Consider the following 21,153-nt stretch of genomic DNA (forward strand, 5'->3'; position numbering starts at 1 on the left):
TATATACAAAAATATATAGGCTAATGAGTAGTGCGGCCTCTGGCATTCGTTTTAAATTTCTTGGAAATCAATAAAATATCTGTGGCCAAATTGCAGTGTTTATATTCAATAATTATTGATGGCAATGGAAGCTGCAACAATTGTAAGATGTCATGACATTGCATCGATTCTATTTACCTTAACTGAAATACACTTATTATGGTTTCAAAAGTGCAGACCTTAAGGCATTTAAATTTGAACAAACTTTGGTACAGAATTTTCATTTGATAAGCTGAAAACTTCGAAATAGTAGTGTAAAATAGAAACTGATTCACTCCGACAATTATAACTACTAAGCAATTATAAATAAACGTGCTTGTATGAGTATAAATAAATTGTTTCTATACAGTGCTTTTATAATTATTGTTTTTAAGCTCAAAATGACAATAACTTCTGTTAACTTAATAATATTTTCCAAGCCATGATTTATTTGTTGCACATAAAATTGATTATAAAAAGTGAAACATGAAGAGTAATACGTATACCTTTTTTAATAGGTGCATTGACCTAATAATTGTTTTTAAGCTTACAATGATAGAAAATAGCTTCTGTTAACTTAATAATATTTAAGCCTTGACTTATTAGTTGCAAAAAATATTAGACAATTGGTTAAGCGGTCTAAGTATTTTAAAAAGTTTATATTTGAGTACGTCGATTGACCTGCTTTGAGGAGAGCAACGCTGAAATATTTGTTCCTATGGCAACATTTTGCCGCACTTTTTGTTTGGGCCCAGAAGCAATATCTTCACTACCAACACGAAAAATGGCACAAAAAGACGCAGGACGATGGACGTGCAGAGGGTCCTTCTTTTTCATTGTAATGGAAGATGAAAAATGGCCTCACAGCCGGCAACATGTTTCGTCTAAGGCGGAGTGCTCTGACAAAGTTGGTTCCACTTCAGGAATTTATTTACTCAAGTGTGATGCGATTATCCTGATGCACTTGTCCTTTGTCTCAATGCGCTAGATACGCCCGCTGGGCACCGACCCAAAAAACACAAACAGAATGGAATATTTTTGTAAGTCTCTGGAGCTGGTATGTACAGCAATTGAGATGTCCGAAAAGTTTGGTAAACCCTTAATTAAATGCCAGGCAGATAGTCATCTTCTGGCAACGAACTTGATTAGAGTCCAGGGGCATTCAGTATTCGGTATTCAGTATTTTCCTTCTGCAGCGGGCACGCCCCATTTCCTCGGGACAATTGTTGGCAGGACCTTTCAACGAGATGGCTTCTTTTATTTCGCGGTCATCCACAACTCCTTCGCCGACTTGATGATGACTCTAAGTGCCCAGAACAACGCCTTTTAATTTGTTAGATGCGCTACACATTTATAATGGTGGTTCGATTTTGCTTTGTTTTGGAAGTTACAAATTAAGTTAAGAATGAAAAAAAACATGTCATACCTCTTTACCCATTAAAAGTTATTTATAATACATAAAAGTTAATTTCTCTAAGGATATTTAAAGCTTTGGTGACCCAGTTAACTCTCCCTGTTTGCTTATTAAAAAGGTAGTTAAAGAGAATAGCAATCGAAATAAACCTGTTGTCATACCCATTTACAAGTTATACATTATTATAATCAATAAAATAAATGTTTTCTTATGGTATTTAAAGACCCAAAGTCTTCATAGTTAGATAGTTAACGAAGGTGCATTTCAGCACAGTTTGTTTAGATCCATAGCCCCTGGTTGCCTGACAATGACTCTGACAGTCTGCAGGCAGGGCAGCTACTGTGATAACTGGTTACCTAGCCGGCTAAAATGCCCCACCTTTCGTCCTGCCAACTCCTCCTTCAATGTCACCGCCAGCGATGTGCTGTCAGCAAGGCAGATGGCTCTGCTTTTGTTGCCGTATGCTCTTTCGACCTTTGTGCGTTCTGTGGCACTCAGTAGCGAATCAAATAGCGCCAAAAGCCACCACAATTGAAACTTGGACAATGCTTTTAATTATGTTTGCGGAGAGTAATTAATTTATGCAGCGTTTAAGCGCACATGAATATCCGATTGATGCACTCTTCTATAAAACTGTGGCTTTTTTAAAGGGGGCCTGCCTTGATGTTTTGTCGCTAACAGGTGCTTGTTTAGCCACGCCCCAGTGTGCCCCATTAGCGAGGCGACCTTTCCACCTAACCACCCACCCATTCGCCAATCCGCCAATCCACCCACCCATTCAATTTCAATTACTGTACTGTACGAGGACTTCTGTTTGCAATGCAAGTGGATCTAATTTATTTGCCGCTTCTGGAACGCTGAAATGTTCATCTGCTTGACTGGAGCTGCCCGAAAATCTATTGTCGTAGGGAAATTATGCGTAAGGCATTGGCTGAAGCGGGGAGTTTGACAAAAATCAGCAGCAAAGTAAATAAAACTGGCAATAAATAACGCCGGAAACGCAAGTGAGAATGCTGGTGGCTCTGAAAATGCGAATGCAAAGTAAACACTATTAGGAGGAAATGTAGTAGGTGATTTAAGCCTAGTCTAACCAATAAAAACAACAAAAAAGAAATTACAGGTGAGCTGAAAATTCTTTATAAATATTTTGATATTTTTCAAAGACAGATATGTTTTTGAGTATATTATAAGATTTTCTACAAAAATGTAATTGATTCACAATTTTAAAGCTATGTGTCATTAAAATAAGTGCAATTGAATTAGTAAGCATGAAAAACATGAAACAAGTTAATGATTTAAAATTTAATTAGTATTCCTTGGCTAAATATATTAAAATTGTAGAATTATATTTTTTTAATCAAATTTTTCAGGGTAAGTAAACTAGATAATGAAAATGCAATATGTGTAAATGACGTATTTAAATGGTAAATAGCCTCCCTGACCCTTTTTTTTTTGTATCATTAATGTCTCTAAAAACACTTTAAGGCTTAATAATTTCAAAACGTATATATATATAAGTACTTAAACCAATTGAAGTAAGACTATTGTTTCTTAATCAAAACTTATTATTAAACTGTTGTTTGTGCTAGTTGATATACTATCATTTAAAACCGGGTAGTCGCCATCTACTGGTAGGCAGCAGCATCAGTTAGGGCGAGACAGGGTTCGGGAGCGAGCTTTTCCCGCCTGAGAGCTTTTCCGACTAGCTTTCCCGACGACCCGACCAGACCAGCAACAACAAACAGCTGAGTGGGCCAGGCAATTGGCAGGCAGCCGACAAAGGAAAAGCGGACAAGTGTCTAAAGGCGACCCGCCTTTAATACGGCGCTCCTTCGGCAGAAAGCGCTCAGTCGTCGACGGCTGATTCAGGCGAGTTGTTCACTCCGGCGGACAGAGTGTGGCGGAAAAACCCTGGCGGACTGGGAAAACTCCTTGGGAAACGCGCGCGTTCCTTATCAAAGGGACAGTGAACAGTGAGCCAGTGAAAGTGGAAAGTTATCGCGAGAGTGAAAGCGAAACCCGGACTGAAACACGGAGATAAAAAAAAGTAACAAACACAGAGATAAATCACAAGTTGCGAGTAAACAAAAGCCAGGGGAATCGCCCAATAAAAAGAATCGCGCGCCTCAAACAAATGTAAATTATTCACCCACCCACTCACATGCTTTGTTTTTTGTGAGCCACATTCGTATATGCCACACACAAACACACACACAATGGCAATCCACTTGGCCCTGGATATTAAAGCAGACTTCTGAGCGCTCTAATTTATTTTGGTTTCCCGGGCAGATATTTTTACGCTATCATTGTCCTTCCGCCGTTCTTCATTCCATAATTTATTTGGTCCTGCAACTCTCGTGCAAAAGTTGCCAAATAGAAATAATTGCCTCAATATGTCAAAGTTTATTAGACATTTAGCTTTGCGTGCCCACGGCAATTTGCTGACAGTTGTTTTAGTTGCTCGGACGATAGTGAATGTCCATTATATTTGATAAATGCCCGGGCGGACACAGAGCTGAATGTATGTACAATTGCTTTGCCACACATATTCGCAAAGTTCCCTTTACCCAAAAGACACACTGCAGAAAAAAAGACTATTTTAAAATAGACATTAGAAAATTACAAATTACAAATGGTTAAGATAGTAAAATATACAAATCATTGAAAGTCGTTTAAGCTTAAGATATATTATATATGTATTTCTGTTGCCTTTACTTGGTGTTTAAAGTCTTAACTTTATTGAGAGAAGTCTTGTTATTAATTAGCCCAACAATTTCGTCTTGCAAGCCGTTTGAATTCTAGACAAATATTTTTTTTTGCTTTTAAAAACCAGTTAGATATTATTCTTTCACTGTATAAACTCAACTTTGCTGAGGACACGGCATCCACATCCTGCGGCCGTCCTGTGGCCATGTTGTGTGCACTGTACCTCATTTTGTGCCCTGGCCAAATGGCAGGCTCATCATTAACTCAGTTATTGTCAGTTTAGCGCTAAATTGACAGGCAGAACGACAGGCTTTTTGGGGGGAGAAAGAAAAAGGGGACTTTTCAACTGGCCTGAAGTAAATATCGTTTTGTTTTCACTTTCACATCGGCGTCATTTTGTCGCAATTATCAAATGGGCGTGCACGTCATCGCCAAATAGAAGAGACAAATGGCCCTATCGAAGGAACTTTTGCCTCTCCCCTCCCCCGAAAAACCTTTCCAAACAAATTGCAAAGCCCTCCGAATCGAGTCTTATTTACACTCTCGACTGGCACGCAAATAGCACAAGGACTTCCTGTTGACAGTTCCTTACCGTTATCAAAATGCCAAAAGTAGCACGTAATTAAAATTCGTTCACTTGGAAGGATGTCAGGACCCGCGGGGTCATTCGCAAATAGGTAAAGCTGGTATCCTGATTAATATTCCTCATTTGGGTAATCGCAAAAGTCAAACAATGACAGACATATGGCCAAATAAGCACTAACAGTCATGAACTACACACACGAAATATATGTTAATAAGTCTTATGAAGAGCTGACTAAACGAGACTCCTAATGGGCTACAAAAATGTCTGCCAAGGTGGACGAAAATCGATATTCTTCTTTGCTCGCTGGGCTGGTTTGCTTAAAGTATTTAAAGCATTGTCGGCTGGGCTGGCAGGTGGAAATCCCTTACGGCTCGACGAACTCGCTGTGCTTTGGGCCGGTCTTTTCCCCCCTTGTAACTTATCATTGCCTGGCAGGCCAAGTTTTCCGCTTTTCAATTGAAGGCAACTTTTCCGGCCAGGGCTGCCATTTTGTGCTCCACTCGTTTATGCCATTCCTGTTCTCAAGGTGATTCCCTTTCCTAGGCGGCTCCCAAACTCTGTGAAAACTCAACATTCGCAATGCCTTAATTGCCCTGCACTCGTCTTAGCGCATAAATTTCGAGTTTCACTCATACCACTCTCGGCCAAAAGTGTGTGAATGTGTGTTAGCTGTTTTTTTTAGCTAACTTTTGTGTAATTAACCAGCCGTATGCACCCTTTGTTGCCTGATTTTCATAAAAGCCAAGCTGCCGTTTCAGCTGATACTCTGGGTTCATTCAGAGGATTTCTCCAAACTATTAAAGCATGTTACACTACTATAATATTTACATTTTCAGGGTTTTCGTATTTATGCACATTGCACTTAATTCTCAGCTTGATGCGATAAATATCTTTGCATAAAATCAAAGAAAGTTTCTTACCTTAAAAATTCAAAATTTTTCATAACGCATCTTTTTTAAACTAGCTAAGAAATATCCAATAAATAAAGAAAGTAATATGTCGATCTAGAGAATTTCTGTATTATTTAAAAAAAAACATGTTATCAATACGAGTATAGTTAATATATTTGTTGTGATACACAGTTGCATATATTTTATATATAATTTTTTTTTTATTTATAAAAAGTAAGTAAAGTAAGAAACCCTACTTTGTAGGGCATTTAAGGATTCGGTCAAGCGATTCAAGCCACAATTTTCCTCGCTTAAATTGCGACCCAGTTGATGGCTGAGCTGCGGGTTATTTGGGTGCTTTTCTATTGGTGTATCGGTGTGTTGAGCCTTTGCCTTCCGCACGTGTTGCATGTGGCATGCAACAAACAGCACATACGAGCATACACCACACAAAAATGCAGATGAAATGGCCCCAGAAATTGTTGCTCCCAAGTTTTGGGAAATGTTCGAGGCCGCTTGGTCCGAATTTTCTTTTTCCGCTCGTTTAAATTTTTGATTAAAGTAGGCGTTTAAAGGGGGCCTTAGAGTTTCGACATGAAAAACTAGAGAGTGAGGAATAATTAAGTATGGCAAAGCAGAGCAAAGCAAAGCCGACTTTGTATCGCATGAAATATTTATAAATGGCCGCGGTGTAATAATGACACGCATTCAACTGCCGACACACAACTCATGTATTTTTCGCTCATAATTGCGCAGACCACAATGATTGCATTGTAATTTTCATTACACTTTTTGCGTTTATCATGGCAGACATATCAGTTGGGTAAACAAATACAATTTATTACATTTTCATTGGTGCATTCCTAGGGGAGCAGTGAAAATAGCCAGACGGGATGGACAAATCGTGAAAATTAAATAAAGTGCACTATCAATATTGAATTCTGGTGTCCAATTTCAGTTGTGATATGCGTTTGAACATATTCGTTGTGAAAGTAAATTAAATACGCAAGCAAAGCGTTCCAATTTGGCAAAACTCTGAAAACGAAAAAGGCATCAAAATGGTAAGTGATTTAAAAATAATAGCAAGTAAATAAAAATGTCAAGGAAAACAGAGTTAAGGACATAATTTGTTTATTTCAACTTTAAAGTTTTCTAAATAAGATTTTTACGATTTAATAAAGACACCAGCTTAAGAAAGTCATCAAGTTGACATATGCAAGGAAATGTTGATCTAATATTTGCGATTTTCACCGAATTTCAAACCTCCTTATTTTCCATTCCATTTTGTTTATATCCCCGGGTGGCATTTGAAACTCTGTTCCCGTTTCGTTGCTAAAACATTTCAATGCACCCAAAAAAAAGGCAATAAACATCAAATATCGGTTAGATACATCTTTATCACACAACCGAGCCGAAAAGCACAAAAAACTCGAAAAGTAACAGACACAAACAAAAACAGAAAAACACACTGGCGGCCCAAGGACAAAGCCTCATGTGTGGCCAACTAGACGTATGCGTAATGTATGTAAATATATTTCAAGTATTTTGCTTGCTTAGTATTACTTCCGGCGGAAGCGATTGATTGTGCTGCGTATCTGGATAACAGAGGTATGTCTGCTGCTCCTCTGTTTCCTTCGAGGGTCTTGATTTTGCACAACAAATCAAATTGATTGCTTTTCGGATACATTTAAAACGAAATGAAAATGCGCAAAAGCTATTGATTTCGCATATTTCAAATTTATCGACTCGAATCAAAGCTGCTGTCCTATCTGGGAATGCAATTAAAATCAAAGAGCTTCCATTTTTACGATTCGCAAGAGTCAGAAACAGAAAGTGGATCGTTGGGACCAGATACCAGATACAGACTAGACACTAGACAGCTAGATTATTGATGTTTGTTTAAGAGCAGCCATAAACATAAATACTAATCGGCTACTGTTTTCCCTTAAATCGCAGTATGGCTTCGTTAACTACGCATTGGAGCTGCTGGTGCTGAAGCATTTTGGCGAGGAAATATGGGAGAAGATCAAGTAAGTAGCGTTCGAGTGTTCAGTCTACACTTACACATACACGTACCATTAGCAAACGGCAATAAAAGGAGGTAGTGCCATAGGAAAGAAAATTATTCGACTATTCAATGTATTCTCATATTACCCCAAAGGTCCTGGGTCTTATTTTAAGGTCGTGTTTTTGCACAAACAGATTAACAGCCACGCACTTAATTAATAACTAAAATACATAAATCCCCGCCCCACACATTTGCCCGCCACCACGTACCGCAATTAACTAATTATCCATTTTTCACATCGAACATGGACATTCAGTCGATGGGCGTGGCCCTGCCCACACACAAACAGAGTGAGATATACATAAATTAATTGAGGCTCTTTGTTGTTGGCGGCGCATAAACAAGCAGGACACGCGTCGCATTAATGCGTACACGGATTTCCCAGGCCCACATATCCTGGAGGTCGAACCTACAAGTGCAGCCAAAATCTACACTTCTAGAATATATTGCCGATCGAGGTACTTAGGAAATAAAAATAACTTCTTTAAAGTTTTTTACAATTGTACAAACGTTTTCCATAAGATTTTTAATAAATATGGCATACATTTTCACTTAGCGCACAGAATTGACGGAAATGTATTGCCAATTTAGATAATCAGGAGACATAACTATCAAATGACTATATATAAGTAAAATTAATTTATTTAAAGTGTGCTAAATAATTTACAAATTAAAGTGAAGTTTTTAACACATATTTTTCATATATTTAAGACACATACGACATAATTTAATTCTTAGTGCACAGAGTTAGAGGAAGTCAACTCCCCGTTTTTGTGCGGGTGGGTTTGTTTATGGGAGCGTTAGTGTGACTATCGGCTATATGGTATATACGATTCACATTTATCTTAATTACGTTATTGATATTGCTAACTGGCTGCGCCTGTATGTGTGTTTTATTTCGCTGCCAAGCCATAGAGTCATAGACCAACGGAGTAGTTCCCTTCTAATTGGCCGTGATTTATGATTTTGGATGGCTTAACCGCAAGTCACTTGCCATTTGTATTGGCCGCATTTACAGATTGCTAATGAATTGAGGCAGTCAAGGGGCGAATCGCTTCGGGTGTCGGCAGAATGGCCCAGACAACCCTTTAATTATGGTCAAGAAAAAGGGAAACTTTTCTCATTAGAAGGGTCTGCTGTAAAGGAAAAGGTAACAATGGCAGCACACTGCCAACCAAAAATTTTGCTTTGATGTCAGAAAAGGCTGTCTAAATTTAAGAAAATCAATACAAGCATTTGGCAAAGGTTACTGTTTATTGTTAATTGTGTATTACATATCAGCTTATTTAATTTTTTTTTTTAAAGCTCTGCTTCTTCTTGTTTTCTTAAACCTCACCACAATATTTACATTTGGTTTTGAGGGAGGTTTTCCAACTAACAAATATTTAATTTTCATTCATTTGGTATTGTAAAACTTAGTTTATAAAATTTGAACTGCATATGACATCACTTCCACTAATTAATAGTATTTCAGCAAATAATAATCTGTAATTGATTCGAAGCTTTGTTTTGATTTATCGAAAATTTAATCAACTTGATAATTCAATTATTAAGGTTATTGGGTCTACAGGATTGTTAGATATATTACTTTGTAGTACTCTCTATACTCTCCCTCTATTTACTCTCTAATACTTTAATTAGGTTATAGGTTTTTATTCCTTAAAGCACTTCTAAAAATCACATTGTTGTTTTTAAATATATATTGGCAATGTTTTGTACATTTTTCTTGGTGCACTGTCGGCTCTTCAATTTAAATGCCTGCCAATGGGGTCGGCATTGACATGACTTTAATTACATTGCAGTTAGTTGGCAGCCACGGTCGTGTTTGTAGTCGTATTTTGTAGTCCTATTTGTAGACGCAGTGCCATGGGCAATCGCTGCAGCGAGAATCAAACTCATTATCCGGCACTTGAGGCGCCAAGACAAAGACGGGGTCTCGAGTCTCGAGTCCCAGTGCCTTGTATCCTCTGTCCTCAGTCTCATATCCTGTGGCCTCAGCCCGGGGCCACAATCCTTCGTAGTCATTCCTCAGATGGGCCACATAGTTTGTCGCCGTCCTCGCACTTGAAGGCATTGTCAAAGCGATCATTAAAGCGAGGAAAATAGAAAAGAAAAGAAAAGTCGAGGCCACAAAGGAAAATGGGCCCCTGGGGAGTAGGTTTGTCTGGTTTTCACCGCCTCGTGGCATTGGCATTGGCATTTGCCTTGATTGACACCCAGCCACCCAGCTGACCGCATTGATAGATAGTAGGTAGTCGTACCTCTTTGTGTGCTCATCTTCATTGCTGCTGATTGCTTTTAAGGCCTGATGCAGGTCCTTAAAGAAGACTCCTTTCACTTCTCGTGTTTGCGCTCACTTAATCAGAATCAGTGCGTTAAGTGCTTTATGCTGCTTGGTCGGGGCGCATAATTGCAGCACATCAATCTGTAAATGGGTCTCATTAATTTGCCTAAACAAGATGCTCGATGGTAAGGAGAAAAGGAGCAAACTTCAAGTTTAAAGCAAAGATGAGACCGAGCAGATAGCTCAGAGCTTCACATTAACAAAGTTTTCTGCAGAGTGGCATTTCACAGAGAAAACAAATGTGATATCCTTTCGAAAATAGTTGATTTTAATTGAACATTTTTGAAACTAAAGTGAAAAGTCTCCTTATTTTATAAAAAATATAGAATTTGAAATCCCCAATAATTCTTTGACTTGGTATAAAAAGTAAAGAATTTTAAGAAATGTTCATATAAAAGTATTTTATCTCATTTTAAACAACAAATTTTATAAAAATTAAGTGGGTCAGATTAAGGAGTCGTCAATTTTGTTTTTTTTAATATTTAACTGGAAGTCCCTCTATAATGCTTACATTTTAGGAACTACATTTAATATAAAAATTTGATTAAAATTAATTATTGTTTTTTTATTTTCTGTGTGTGGTCAGAGTCTTAGTCGTTCAACTAATATACTCACAGCCACCGTCCATTCTAGTTTTTGTTATTTTCCCTGCCTCAGCTCGGCTCAGCTTTTCATCTGCTGCTGTATCGAAAGTCTCTGTTATTGTTATCCTGCTGGCGATGTGCGTGTTTGTGGCACTTTAGACAAAAATCGATTTGCCTATAAAATGCTTTACAGCAACGACCACAATGCGGCCAGCTTGGCCTGGCTTGTGCTGGAATTGGATTTGCCCTTTGTGCGAGTGAGTGTGTCAATATGTCAGTCAACTCAAAATACTCTATATGGCTATGCGGTTACGTGGTTTGAGCTGTCATATGAGCCGCAGCTGCTGGTCAGTCGCCAATCCACGCTAATGGGTTCCGATGGTTCATCCTTTTCTTTTTCCCGATTAAATGCGTGTCCTATGATATCACTAATTTGGTTAAGTGTTGAGTGCTTTTGCAAAGCAGCATGAAATCATTCTCCAACACATGGTGATTAAGCAGAAATAGGAAATGGGATAGAAAAGTTTTACGAGCACGTCAACGCCGACTTGTCATATTAATTGTAAATTGGTTAGACATTTTTGAGGCAAACACGTGCCATTGCCGTTTACTAAATATTTTTGCGACTTATTAGCTTCGCAGGGTAGAAGGAGTTTAAAGCGTAGGGCCTACACAAGTACTGAAAATCCATCAATCTTCATTGCGCTTGACTGGAATTTCCATCAGTTTTTGCGGCTGCGACTGGGACGGTAAAAAGCAATCAGCCAGCATTTTGTCAAGCATCCTGCTAAAGACACTCATTTGATTGCAGGCATTCTCAAATCCTTTGCCATTAAAAGCGCATTTGTACACTCATAGCGACGTATCTGTGTAAAAGTATTTATATACGGATTTGATACGCGTTCAGTTTATTTTTTGGTTACTTCGGGGCCATTAGTCGCCCACACACTCAACCAATGACCTGACTTTTTTGGCCATGTTTTTTTTTAGATATTCATAGGAACATTCTCACACACACGCCCGAAGCATTATGTCTTTTTTCCTGTTGTTTGCCACACTTACACTCACATCACATCATCACATTGCTTAACACTCCCACACACCCCTCAAACCCACGAAAATCGATCGCATTTTCATGGCAGACATTATGGAAATTTGAGTCGATTCTCGAGTGTGTGGAGTGTGTGGTTGGGGGAGGGAAAATGGCATTTTTGAGGCTTGTAACGAGTTGAGAGCAGCCCCCGTGCTGCTAATGCGTGAAAAAATGTGCGTTGCCTGGCCAAAAAGTTTTGATCCAAACTCAAACTCTATAACTTTTTAGCTGACAGCTGGCAACATTTGGAGAATGCAAACTGTGCCGCAGGCAGCGCCAAAAACTCAAACATGAAAACAAACATCGTGCAAACACAACAGGAGCACCTGTTCACCAGTGCTGCCAGCATCTCCATAAGTTAAGCAACAGAAGAGATTAGTTAAAAAACAGGACAATGAAAACACAAAAACAATTTTAATTTCAAAAGGAATTTGTTCTTAAGAAGTATTTGTACAATATTAAAAATGGATTTATTAAATTAAAACAGCTTATACATTCTCAACCAAATTTTTGAAATTAGAATTTTTTTGTTTTTTTGAATAATATAAAACAATTTTTGTTTATAATTATTTTTGATTAAAAACAAAATAAAACGCAAGAAATTATGATTTTTGATCAGTTGTATTTTAAGCAAATCTCATTTTGAAACATACACATTCTGTGTACAGAGTTTCGACGATATTTTGGCATAGACCTGGAAAAAAATACCGCAAATAACTATGTATTTAATAAATTCTATTTATCTTTTTGGCATGAGCACTATAGTTCAAAAAAAATTGTTTGATTTTCTTTCCGAAAAAAGGGTAATATGACAACACTGCTGTTCACCCTTTCCTCTCAACTTTTTGCATTTACAATATTTTCATATTGCTGCTCCAACTGTCTTCGCCATTTTGTCAACTGTTTTTCAGCACACTGCAAATATTGTTACGCTTTATTGACTGCCGTGATGCGGGCAAGCTGCTCCATGTCAACTGCAGCCACGCCTCTTCGACGAGGAGCATCCTGTTCCGCCCCTTTGGCCCACACATTTGACACGTTTTCGCACTTATTGCCGAGATTACTTTTTGCTTTGATTGCATTTCTTTGGCTCAACGACGAAGCGACTCCTTTGCTTCATTTATTATCTGTTTGATTGCTTCATATTTTTGTCCAAAACCTGGCTATCCACTATACAATCCCCCGGTTTATTGTTAAAAGTTTTCCGTTTGCGTTTTATGTGCGCTCCTCTCCTCGCTTTTATCGCTTTATGAGTTATGCGTCGCGTGCGTGCTGCCCAAAGTTTGGCGGCGTTGTGCATACGCAATGTTGGACGCAATGACGACCACCCCAAATTCGGTGGCACTCGAGCATTATCGCCCAAAATGGCTTGTCAATAGGGGCCGATGACTTGGCCGAGTGTCCTTTCTTGCGTTAAAGTTAAATGGTGTGCAATAATCTAAATAAAATGGAGCAAAAGGAGGCTTATTATAGTCAAGACAATGAAGCAACCACTTGATTACGATTATGGCAAGCCATTAAGCAGACAAAGCCAACGCGAATAGCCATTATTAACCGAGCTATTGTGCGGATGTAAAGGAAAAATGAGAAAGCCTCAATAGATATCAAAAATTGTTTAACATTTTCGTAACACTTTTAATTACGTAAACTAAATGAGCATTAAATTCTATGAGCATTTAAAGGTTAAAAATAAACATGATGCTTTGGCATAATAGTTTTGTCGGACGAGGACCATATGAACCAATTCTTTTACTAAGCATCAATAAATAAATCAATGCAAAATACATAGCAGTTGCTGAAGAAAATATTAACTACATAGTATTATTTTCAAAAATGGAACCGCAAAACCAAATAACTTATTTTAAATGACATATAATATTTTTTTATATATACAAATTAAGTAATTTTGAAACCGTTTTGTAGACCAGTGAAATTGGCTTCGTCAAAGCAAACACTGAATATTTCCGTTACAGTGTAGAGGCAAATATTTGTCTTCCAGCCCTCGCTTGAGCACACAGCTTTGGTGTTTCCACGGCCCCTAGCCTCTTGTTTCAAGCAAATCTCCCTTATTTAGCTTACAGTCCTTAAATTGCCTTCAGTTCACTTGACGGCTTTAGCTAATTACATATTCTATGGCTATCGCACATAACTAAACACCAACGAAAATTCCATTAATTTGTAATAATAATTCCATGATACATTGGTCATAAATTATGAAAACTGCTTGCTGGCAGAACCCATGCTGCCAATCTATTTTTAATTAAATGTGGCAGACGAAAATATGTTTGGCCACCAACGCATTGTCTAGTTAGTGCAGTGCTCTGACTGCCTGGACTCTAAAGGATAATTAAATAAACCACTAACCAGCAGAAGGAGTGACTGGGCACGTATTTCGCGCATAAATGCATCACTGAAATTTGTATTTATTGCTTTTGGCGAATGGCGACACGTTCCATGCTTATACTCGAGTGAGAGGTCCTTTGGGAAAGAGGGCAGGACACGTCGCTTAAAAGCAATTTATTTTCCCCATATGGGAGGGTCAGCTGCCGGCACAAACTCTTTTCCACCACCATCCATTATTTACACATACCGCGTGTGTGTGTTTTTTTTTAATAAAACTAAAAACCGCACAGGACTCTCCCAGAGCGCATTTGTAACATTTCGAAATTGCATTTGGGCTTTTTACCGAGTGAAATCTGCATATTGAAATCATGTCCTCTCGGCTGGCAGTAGAAATTTATCATTGCTGTTTTGCTGCTGCTTCCCGTCGAGATTTCCCCATGTCGATGACGATGATGTTGAAAGGCAATGCTTCCAGCTCATTTGCATTCTAAAGCAAAACAAGACATTTCTCGGGGCAACTGGAACTAACATCATCCTCTAAGCCGGAAGTGTTGCCATGTGCCTGCCTCTTCCGTAAATTTGCGCCATTTTGTTGGCCTTGCGAGGCTTCAGCTGCAGCTTTTGAGTGAGCTCTGGCCGTCGGCCATCATTAAGACCGAAAGCTGAGGGCTGAGCCACCAGAGCAAATTTGCTGCATAGAATTGGTTCCGGATAGGCAAATTGTGTTACGACGAGAGCTGACGAGTGCTGTTGGAAAAAATAAATCGAATTTGTCATTCGATTCGATTGGAATCCATTTTTCAGCCGTAGTCGACAGCATGTTAACTTCACACTTGAAAATAGTTTAAAGTCTTAACTTATACCATAAATGTTAAAAGGAAAATGGGTTTCTGTTTTCTGTGGAATAACTTCAAAGAGTTAATGGCAATGGGTTTGCAATTTCGGGTCGAATTTTTGTGATGACCAAAGCACTTCCAATTTTATAACTTTTCTTAGAGACGTCCGATTTTGAAGATGACCAAAAACCTGCAGGTTTAAATCCATAACTTTTCTTTCAGGCATCTGATATCCAAGTGGAATATCTCTAAAGTCTTGTGGCTTAATGTGAACAAAAACTCTGAATTAAAATTTGGTTAGAAATTTATGTTTGTTATTTAAACGATATAACTGCTTAATTAATTTCCTAACAAAAGCATTGCAGAAATGTGAACAAAAACTTACAGTTCTAAGTCCATAACTTTTCTTTCGAGCATCCAATCTCAAAGTGGTGCATCTCTAAAGTCCTGTCGCATAGTTTTTTAAAAATCTGCGTTTAAAACTTGGTTTGTTATTTCGGGCAGATTTTTTGCAAATTTGATGATGTAACCCCTTTCTTAATTTCCAAAAAATCCGCCTGTGCAGAAAAGTGACCAAAAACCTGCAGGTTTAAATCCATAACTTTTCTTTCAGGCATATTATATCCAAGTGGAATATCTCTAAAGTCTTGTGTGTTAAGCCTCTCAAAATATGCATTTAAATTTTGTTAAAAAATTTAGGTTTGTTATTTAAACGATAAAACTGCTTAATTATTTTCCTAACAAAAGCTATCCGTAAATGTGAACAAAAACTTGCAGTTCTAAGTTCATAACTATTCTTTTGAGCATCCAATCTCGAAGTGGTGTATCTCTAAAGTACTTTCCCATAGTTCTTTAAAAATCTGCGTTTAAAACTTGGTTTGTAATTTCGGTCTGATTTTTTGCCAATTTGATGATGTAACCCCTTTCTTAATCTCCAAAAATCCGCCTGTGCAAAAAAGTGACCAAAAACCAGCAGGTTTAAATCCATAACTTTTTTTTCATGCATATGATATCCAGGTGGAATATCTCTAAAGTCTTGTGGCTTAAGCCTCTTAAAATCTGCATTTAAATTTTGTTGAAAAATTTAGGTTTGTTGTTTAACGATAAAACTGCTTAATTATTTTCCTAAAGCTATCCGTAAATGTGAACAAAAACTTGCAGTTCTAAGTCCATAACTTTTCTTTTGAGCATCCAATTTCGAAGTGGTGTATCTCTAAAGTCCTGTCGCACAGCTCTTTAAAAATCTGCGTTTAAAACTAGGTTTGTAATTTCGAGCCGATTTTTGTTAAATTTTTATGATGTAACCCCTCTCTTAATCTCCAAAAAATCCGCCTGTGCAGAAAAGGGACCAAAAACCTGCAGGTTTAAATCCATAACTTTCCTTTCAGTCATATGATGTCAAAGTGGTATTAAATCTCTAAAATTACGAACAAAATTTTAATGCAAATTTTTAAAAGTTTAAGCCACATTTCTAAATATTCGAAAACATGACAGAAAAGTGACCAAAAACCTGCAGTTTTAATTTCACAACTTTCCTTAGAAACGTCCGATTTTGACGGGGTATATCTTTAAAGTATTGTGTATTTAGTCACTAAAAATCCGCGTTTAAAAATTGATTTGTAGTTTCGGGTCTCATGTGTGTAGTTTTTATGATGTAACCACTTTCCGAAAAATGACATTTCGGAAAAGTGACTAGTTAAAGATCATGACTTTTCTAACAAAGAGGTATGGCTTTCAATCCTCGTGGATTAACGCATAAACAAACAAGAAAGGAACCAAACTTCTCAAAACCAATAAATACCAAAACATTTTAAAACCAATATGTTTAGAGGAAAGGATGACAAACATATGTGCGAGTTCCATCCCTTAAAGCCAACGTTTAACAATAACGATAATTTCCCAGTAATTCCGCCTTAGGACAGCTTTAAAAACTAATTGTGTTAAGGTCTATTTTTTTGCTCCCCCCCCCCGGGAAACCACACCGAAATCGGAAAAGCAGGCGCAGTGGGGCGTTGGTCGACCGCAAATTCCCCAGTGGGAGATGGGCATGGATGGGATTGTACAACATTTATCAGGGCGCTTCTTTTTGGCGGTATCGACAGTTGCTAATGATGTCCTAATTTCGAGATGTCACAGTGCATGCGTAGATAAAAACTAAATGTCCTGGGGGAGCTTGGCGAGATCGAGTTCATCGATGGCGGGCAGTAATAAATGACCGGGCAAAAAACAAAAACAAAAATTAGAGGAAGTGGTGGGCGGTTTGGTCTTGCATATGGACAGTTATAAATGGGTCCGGCGAAAAGTGAGATTCATTCATTTCGCTGACCGCTGCTTGGCTGCTCCTCTTCTTTTATTTGGTCCTTTGTCACTAGGTGTGCGACACACACTTGAGGCTGCATTTAAGGTTAATCATACGCCCCATGGCCCACGCCGCCGCAGCTTAACGACAGTAAAAATACTAATCCCCAGAAAAATCAACTTGGCGCAGCCAATGGCTATGGCCGTGACAATGATGATCCAGCGTCCTTCACCATTAACAACGTACATCACGTCTGCAAGGGAATTGCTTGGCAGCGGTTTAGCGCTAATCGTAAACAAATACACACGAGACGAAGACAGGACCTCCCAGAAGGACCCAAACAGTGGGGTATCTTCCGGTACCAGAAAATTGCCTGCTTCACTGCCTTCTTCCAGATTTGAATAACACGCCTCAGGGATAACCACAAACACCCACTGGCCTGGGCACACACAGAATATAAACCATAATAGCAGTGGGTCATCCATTGGGTGTTTTAGGGATTGAACTAACACCATTATTTTCCCTAATAGCAATGGAAAACAAAGGTAAATGATGTGAAAAAAAGCTTTTTTAGGTACTTACTCGCACAAACAGTCGCCAACGGAATCGTTTAAGCTTGTCTTTTTTGGAATCGGTATAATTTCGATGCTGAATACCCGCCTCTAGCCTTCGATTAAAGCAATGCTCTGGGCTAATTCGACTTGACCCTGGCCCAACTTGGCTGCATCCTCCATGTGTATCCACAATAAACCATGTGACTCACTTGAGTTATGTGCCACATTAACTTGCCCGAGTCTTAAGTGGCTTTTAACCTTATTTCGCTTCCGTTTCTGTGCCGCTGCTCTACTGTGGGCTCTTGTTCTTCTACCTTTTTCCTTTTTCTTGGCGGTCGTTGCAGCTACTTGGCCAATTTCAAATGCAAGTTGGCCTGTCTAAGAGCTGACTATGGCATACTCTATGCCAATGACTGCAGGCATTTAGCTGGCATCATTAAACCAAGTAAGGCACATTATGCCGAGAATCCTTTCTCACCTCGGAACAAGGTCGAATTGAATGAGTTTCTGCGACTTCTCTCCATTTGCTCTTTAGCTAAGTGCCTGCCAAGAAAATGCACTAATGTCGGTTAGTTTAAGTTCGTACATGCTCTTAGTGTGTCTAAAGCATTTTCGTGAGCAAAAGATGTTCACACTTTACAGGTGGGGTAAACATAATCGCCCTTAGTCTTACAGATTATAAAATATTAAATTATTACGTTTCTAATATTGAATGCTTATAAGTCACTAAAATTTATAACAATTAAAAACTGATTAAGAAAACTATAGATGGCTACACCTCAAATAAAATTATCTTTATGATTTGATTAAAGAAACTATTGTTACACAATTTACACAAATTTCCTAAAAAAAAATTATGAATCTGAATTTCTTTTAAGCCCCTCCTATAAGTTTCACCTCTGCTGTCTGAACATGCTGCACATGCAACCGTGCAGCCCACAATAATGGCAATCTTTTGTAGTGCATGTCAGAAACAGCTGCTCGCTGATTTGTTAAGTCGAAGATGGCGAAATAAGGAACCACAATTATATGCGGTCTCATCTCGGAAGAAACTCGTTAAGGTTTCCCCCAGCCAACCGCAAGAAAAGTCAGACTCAGACTCGAATTAGCTGATTGATTATGGATTTTATACACTTTGCGGCCGGCCCGAGGGACCCACTTCCTCGAATGCTAAGCTAACTTAAAGTTTGAGCTGTCAAAAGTCAACAAGTAGTTCATAATAAAGCGATTTAATGCCCTGCCATAAAAAGCGAGAGTCATGTGGAAAACCTGCGGGCGGGGGCAAGGAAAAACGGGAAAATTCAAGGGCGGGGAAAACGAGAGTTAGAAAGCGTGTCAGTGGCGCGTAAATTTCACGGGTTGAGCATTCCGGCCGGGGACTTTTAGTCCCTATCCACACACACAAAACGTGGGCTCCGAATGGCTCTGCGATTGGCATATTAAATAATAATATTTACACGCGAGAGCTACCAAAACCAACGCAGTGGCCCGCAAGGCGATATGTACACAGGATATATACACAGTATATATAAACTTTCGATCCCAGCAAAGGCAATGCGCGTGAAACTTTAACCAACAATCGCGAAGGAAAACAAAAACAAAAACACTTGGGCGTTGGCCTAAGCTACTTAGGCGCGAAATGTTTTCATATTTCTTAGGCGGCTCTTTGGCCGTTTGGCAGATTAAGCCACTTAGTTTTGGCCGCCTGTCGTTGTCACTGAGTAAACAATATTTAAATGAGTTTAAAAGGCAGACTGGCTGGGCTTGCCCAGCGGAAATTGAATTTGTAATGAAAGCGGTGACGGAGGATGCTACTAAGTGCCGCCTTGCATTTTGCGGGCCAACAGCGCGTATACGCAATAAGCAGAAAGGCAAGAAACAAGGAACCATAAATTGCCTGCGTGTGTGCGTAATTTTACAGCTCGCATTAATTGACGCTTATGCTGCCGCAAATGTGCTAAATTTAATGGCAAACTTTTTTACTGTGTGTGAGCCCGGGGAATTAAAGACAAATTGCATTAGGAGCAGGGCAAAAAAGAAAAACGTGCTCATATCCAATGGACAAATTTCGCTTTCTTCGTTTTTTTGCTTCTCCACGCACATTAACTTTTTCAATTAAGTTGTCGATCAAAAGGCGAAACCAACGAAATACAGACAGACAGCTACAGCTCCAGCTAACACATACTGACGACAAGACACGCACATTTAAATCAATAAAAATCAATCATACGCAGTGTTGGCGGCAGGTAAGCTGGGCCAAAACGTGCAGCATAATTAAATTTACGGCGCAAAATGTTGCCTTGCTGGCACAATAAAAATGATAGACATTTTCCCGGTCTGTGTGGTGTGTGTGGACTTTATGAAATTAAATCGGGAACAGATAGGAGCATTAAAATCCAGCCTGCGGATGATTTTAAAAGCTTCTCACCTCGGTCGAGCAATTAAATGAGACCAGAATTTATTAAATAAGCTGACTGGAATCTTTACTTCCAGTTCACTGGCCATTTAAGAAACTTTAAGGTCCGTGGTCGTAAAATAAATGTATGCACTTGCCATAAATCTTGGTTTAAATTCAAGCCACCCTCACTCAACTCACACTCATTATTCACACTCAGAATAATAAATTGCAAGGCGAAAATCAATTTCCATTTTGGTGTATAATATGCAATATGCAGGAATTTCGTTTTTGGCTGCCAAGCTATTTTTGGGTTCCTGTTTCCTTTTCAATGTCCGCTGGTAGTTCAGGAAATTAAAAATCAGCTTCCACAATAAAATAAGTACATGCGAGACGATGTGCAATATTCATTGCAACAACTCAATCCTGTTGGAGGTGCAAATATATCTCACATTTCAGCGACAGCTGCTGACACATGCTGCAATCCAAAAGCATTTCGCATTTGAAATGAGCTATAATGAAATACCACACTTCGCCTTCACTCACCTGCGTTGTCACGCCCATTTTGCCCCGACAAATCAGAAGTTTGCGTAGGGAAAATGGAAAAACTTTCGCACGTACAGCATCGACTTTTCTATTACTTTTTTGCTCTCTTATTTTACCAGTCCCCACACCCACGCTTTTCCTCGATGTTCATGTTCAATTCTGCAACGTTGGCGTTTTTCCCGCTTTTCCCCGACTTTCTTTCGGTTACTTTCAGTATGCCGGCACGTTGTATTCAATTTGTTTTGGTAACAGCTTGGCGCAAGTTCTATTAAATAATAAAGTCGATTTGCACGATGTTCACAAAGAGAAAAGGCAGAGAGCCACCGAAGGCTTTCACTTTTCGCTATTATTGTTATTCAATGCAAATCGCAGCCAAGTTTCTGCAAGGAATATAAATACTTACGCCCAAATCCTGCTTTTGAGAGAAATTTTTTAAATTTCAGTGCTAAAAAATGGACTTAACTATTAGTAAATCTG

At 38.7% G+C, this 21,153-nt stretch overlaps 1 protein-coding gene across 3 annotated transcripts in view; it reads left to right on the plus strand.

Moving 5' to 3' along the window:
• The first annotated feature begins 3,266 nt into the window (after positions 1 to 3,266).
• Positions 3,267 to 21,153, plus strand: part of LOC108142951 (guanylate cyclase soluble subunit beta-1) — a 54,005-nt gene continuing 36,118 nt past the window's right edge. The window contains exons 1-3 of one of the 3 annotated variants that reach the window (XM_017267089.1): positions 3,267 to 3,568; positions 6,482 to 6,675; positions 7,571 to 7,644. In XM_017267089.1, the coding sequence (XP_017122578.1) occupies positions 6,673 to 6,675; positions 7,571 to 7,644 (77 nt within the window). In that variant the 5' untranslated portion in view covers positions 3,267 to 3,568; positions 6,482 to 6,672. The remainder of the gene's footprint in view (positions 3,569 to 6,481; positions 6,676 to 7,570; positions 7,645 to 21,153) is intronic. The other 2 variants (XM_017267088.1, XM_017267090.1) reach the window with 2 other exon arrangements.

The sequence above is a fragment of the Drosophila elegans genome, unplaced genomic scaffold (assembly GCF_018152505.1).
Source record: "Drosophila elegans isolate 14027-0461.03 unplaced genomic scaffold, ASM1815250v1 contig_468, whole genome shotgun sequence".
Lineage (NCBI taxonomy): Eukaryota > Metazoa > Arthropoda > Insecta > Diptera > Drosophilidae > Drosophila > Drosophila elegans.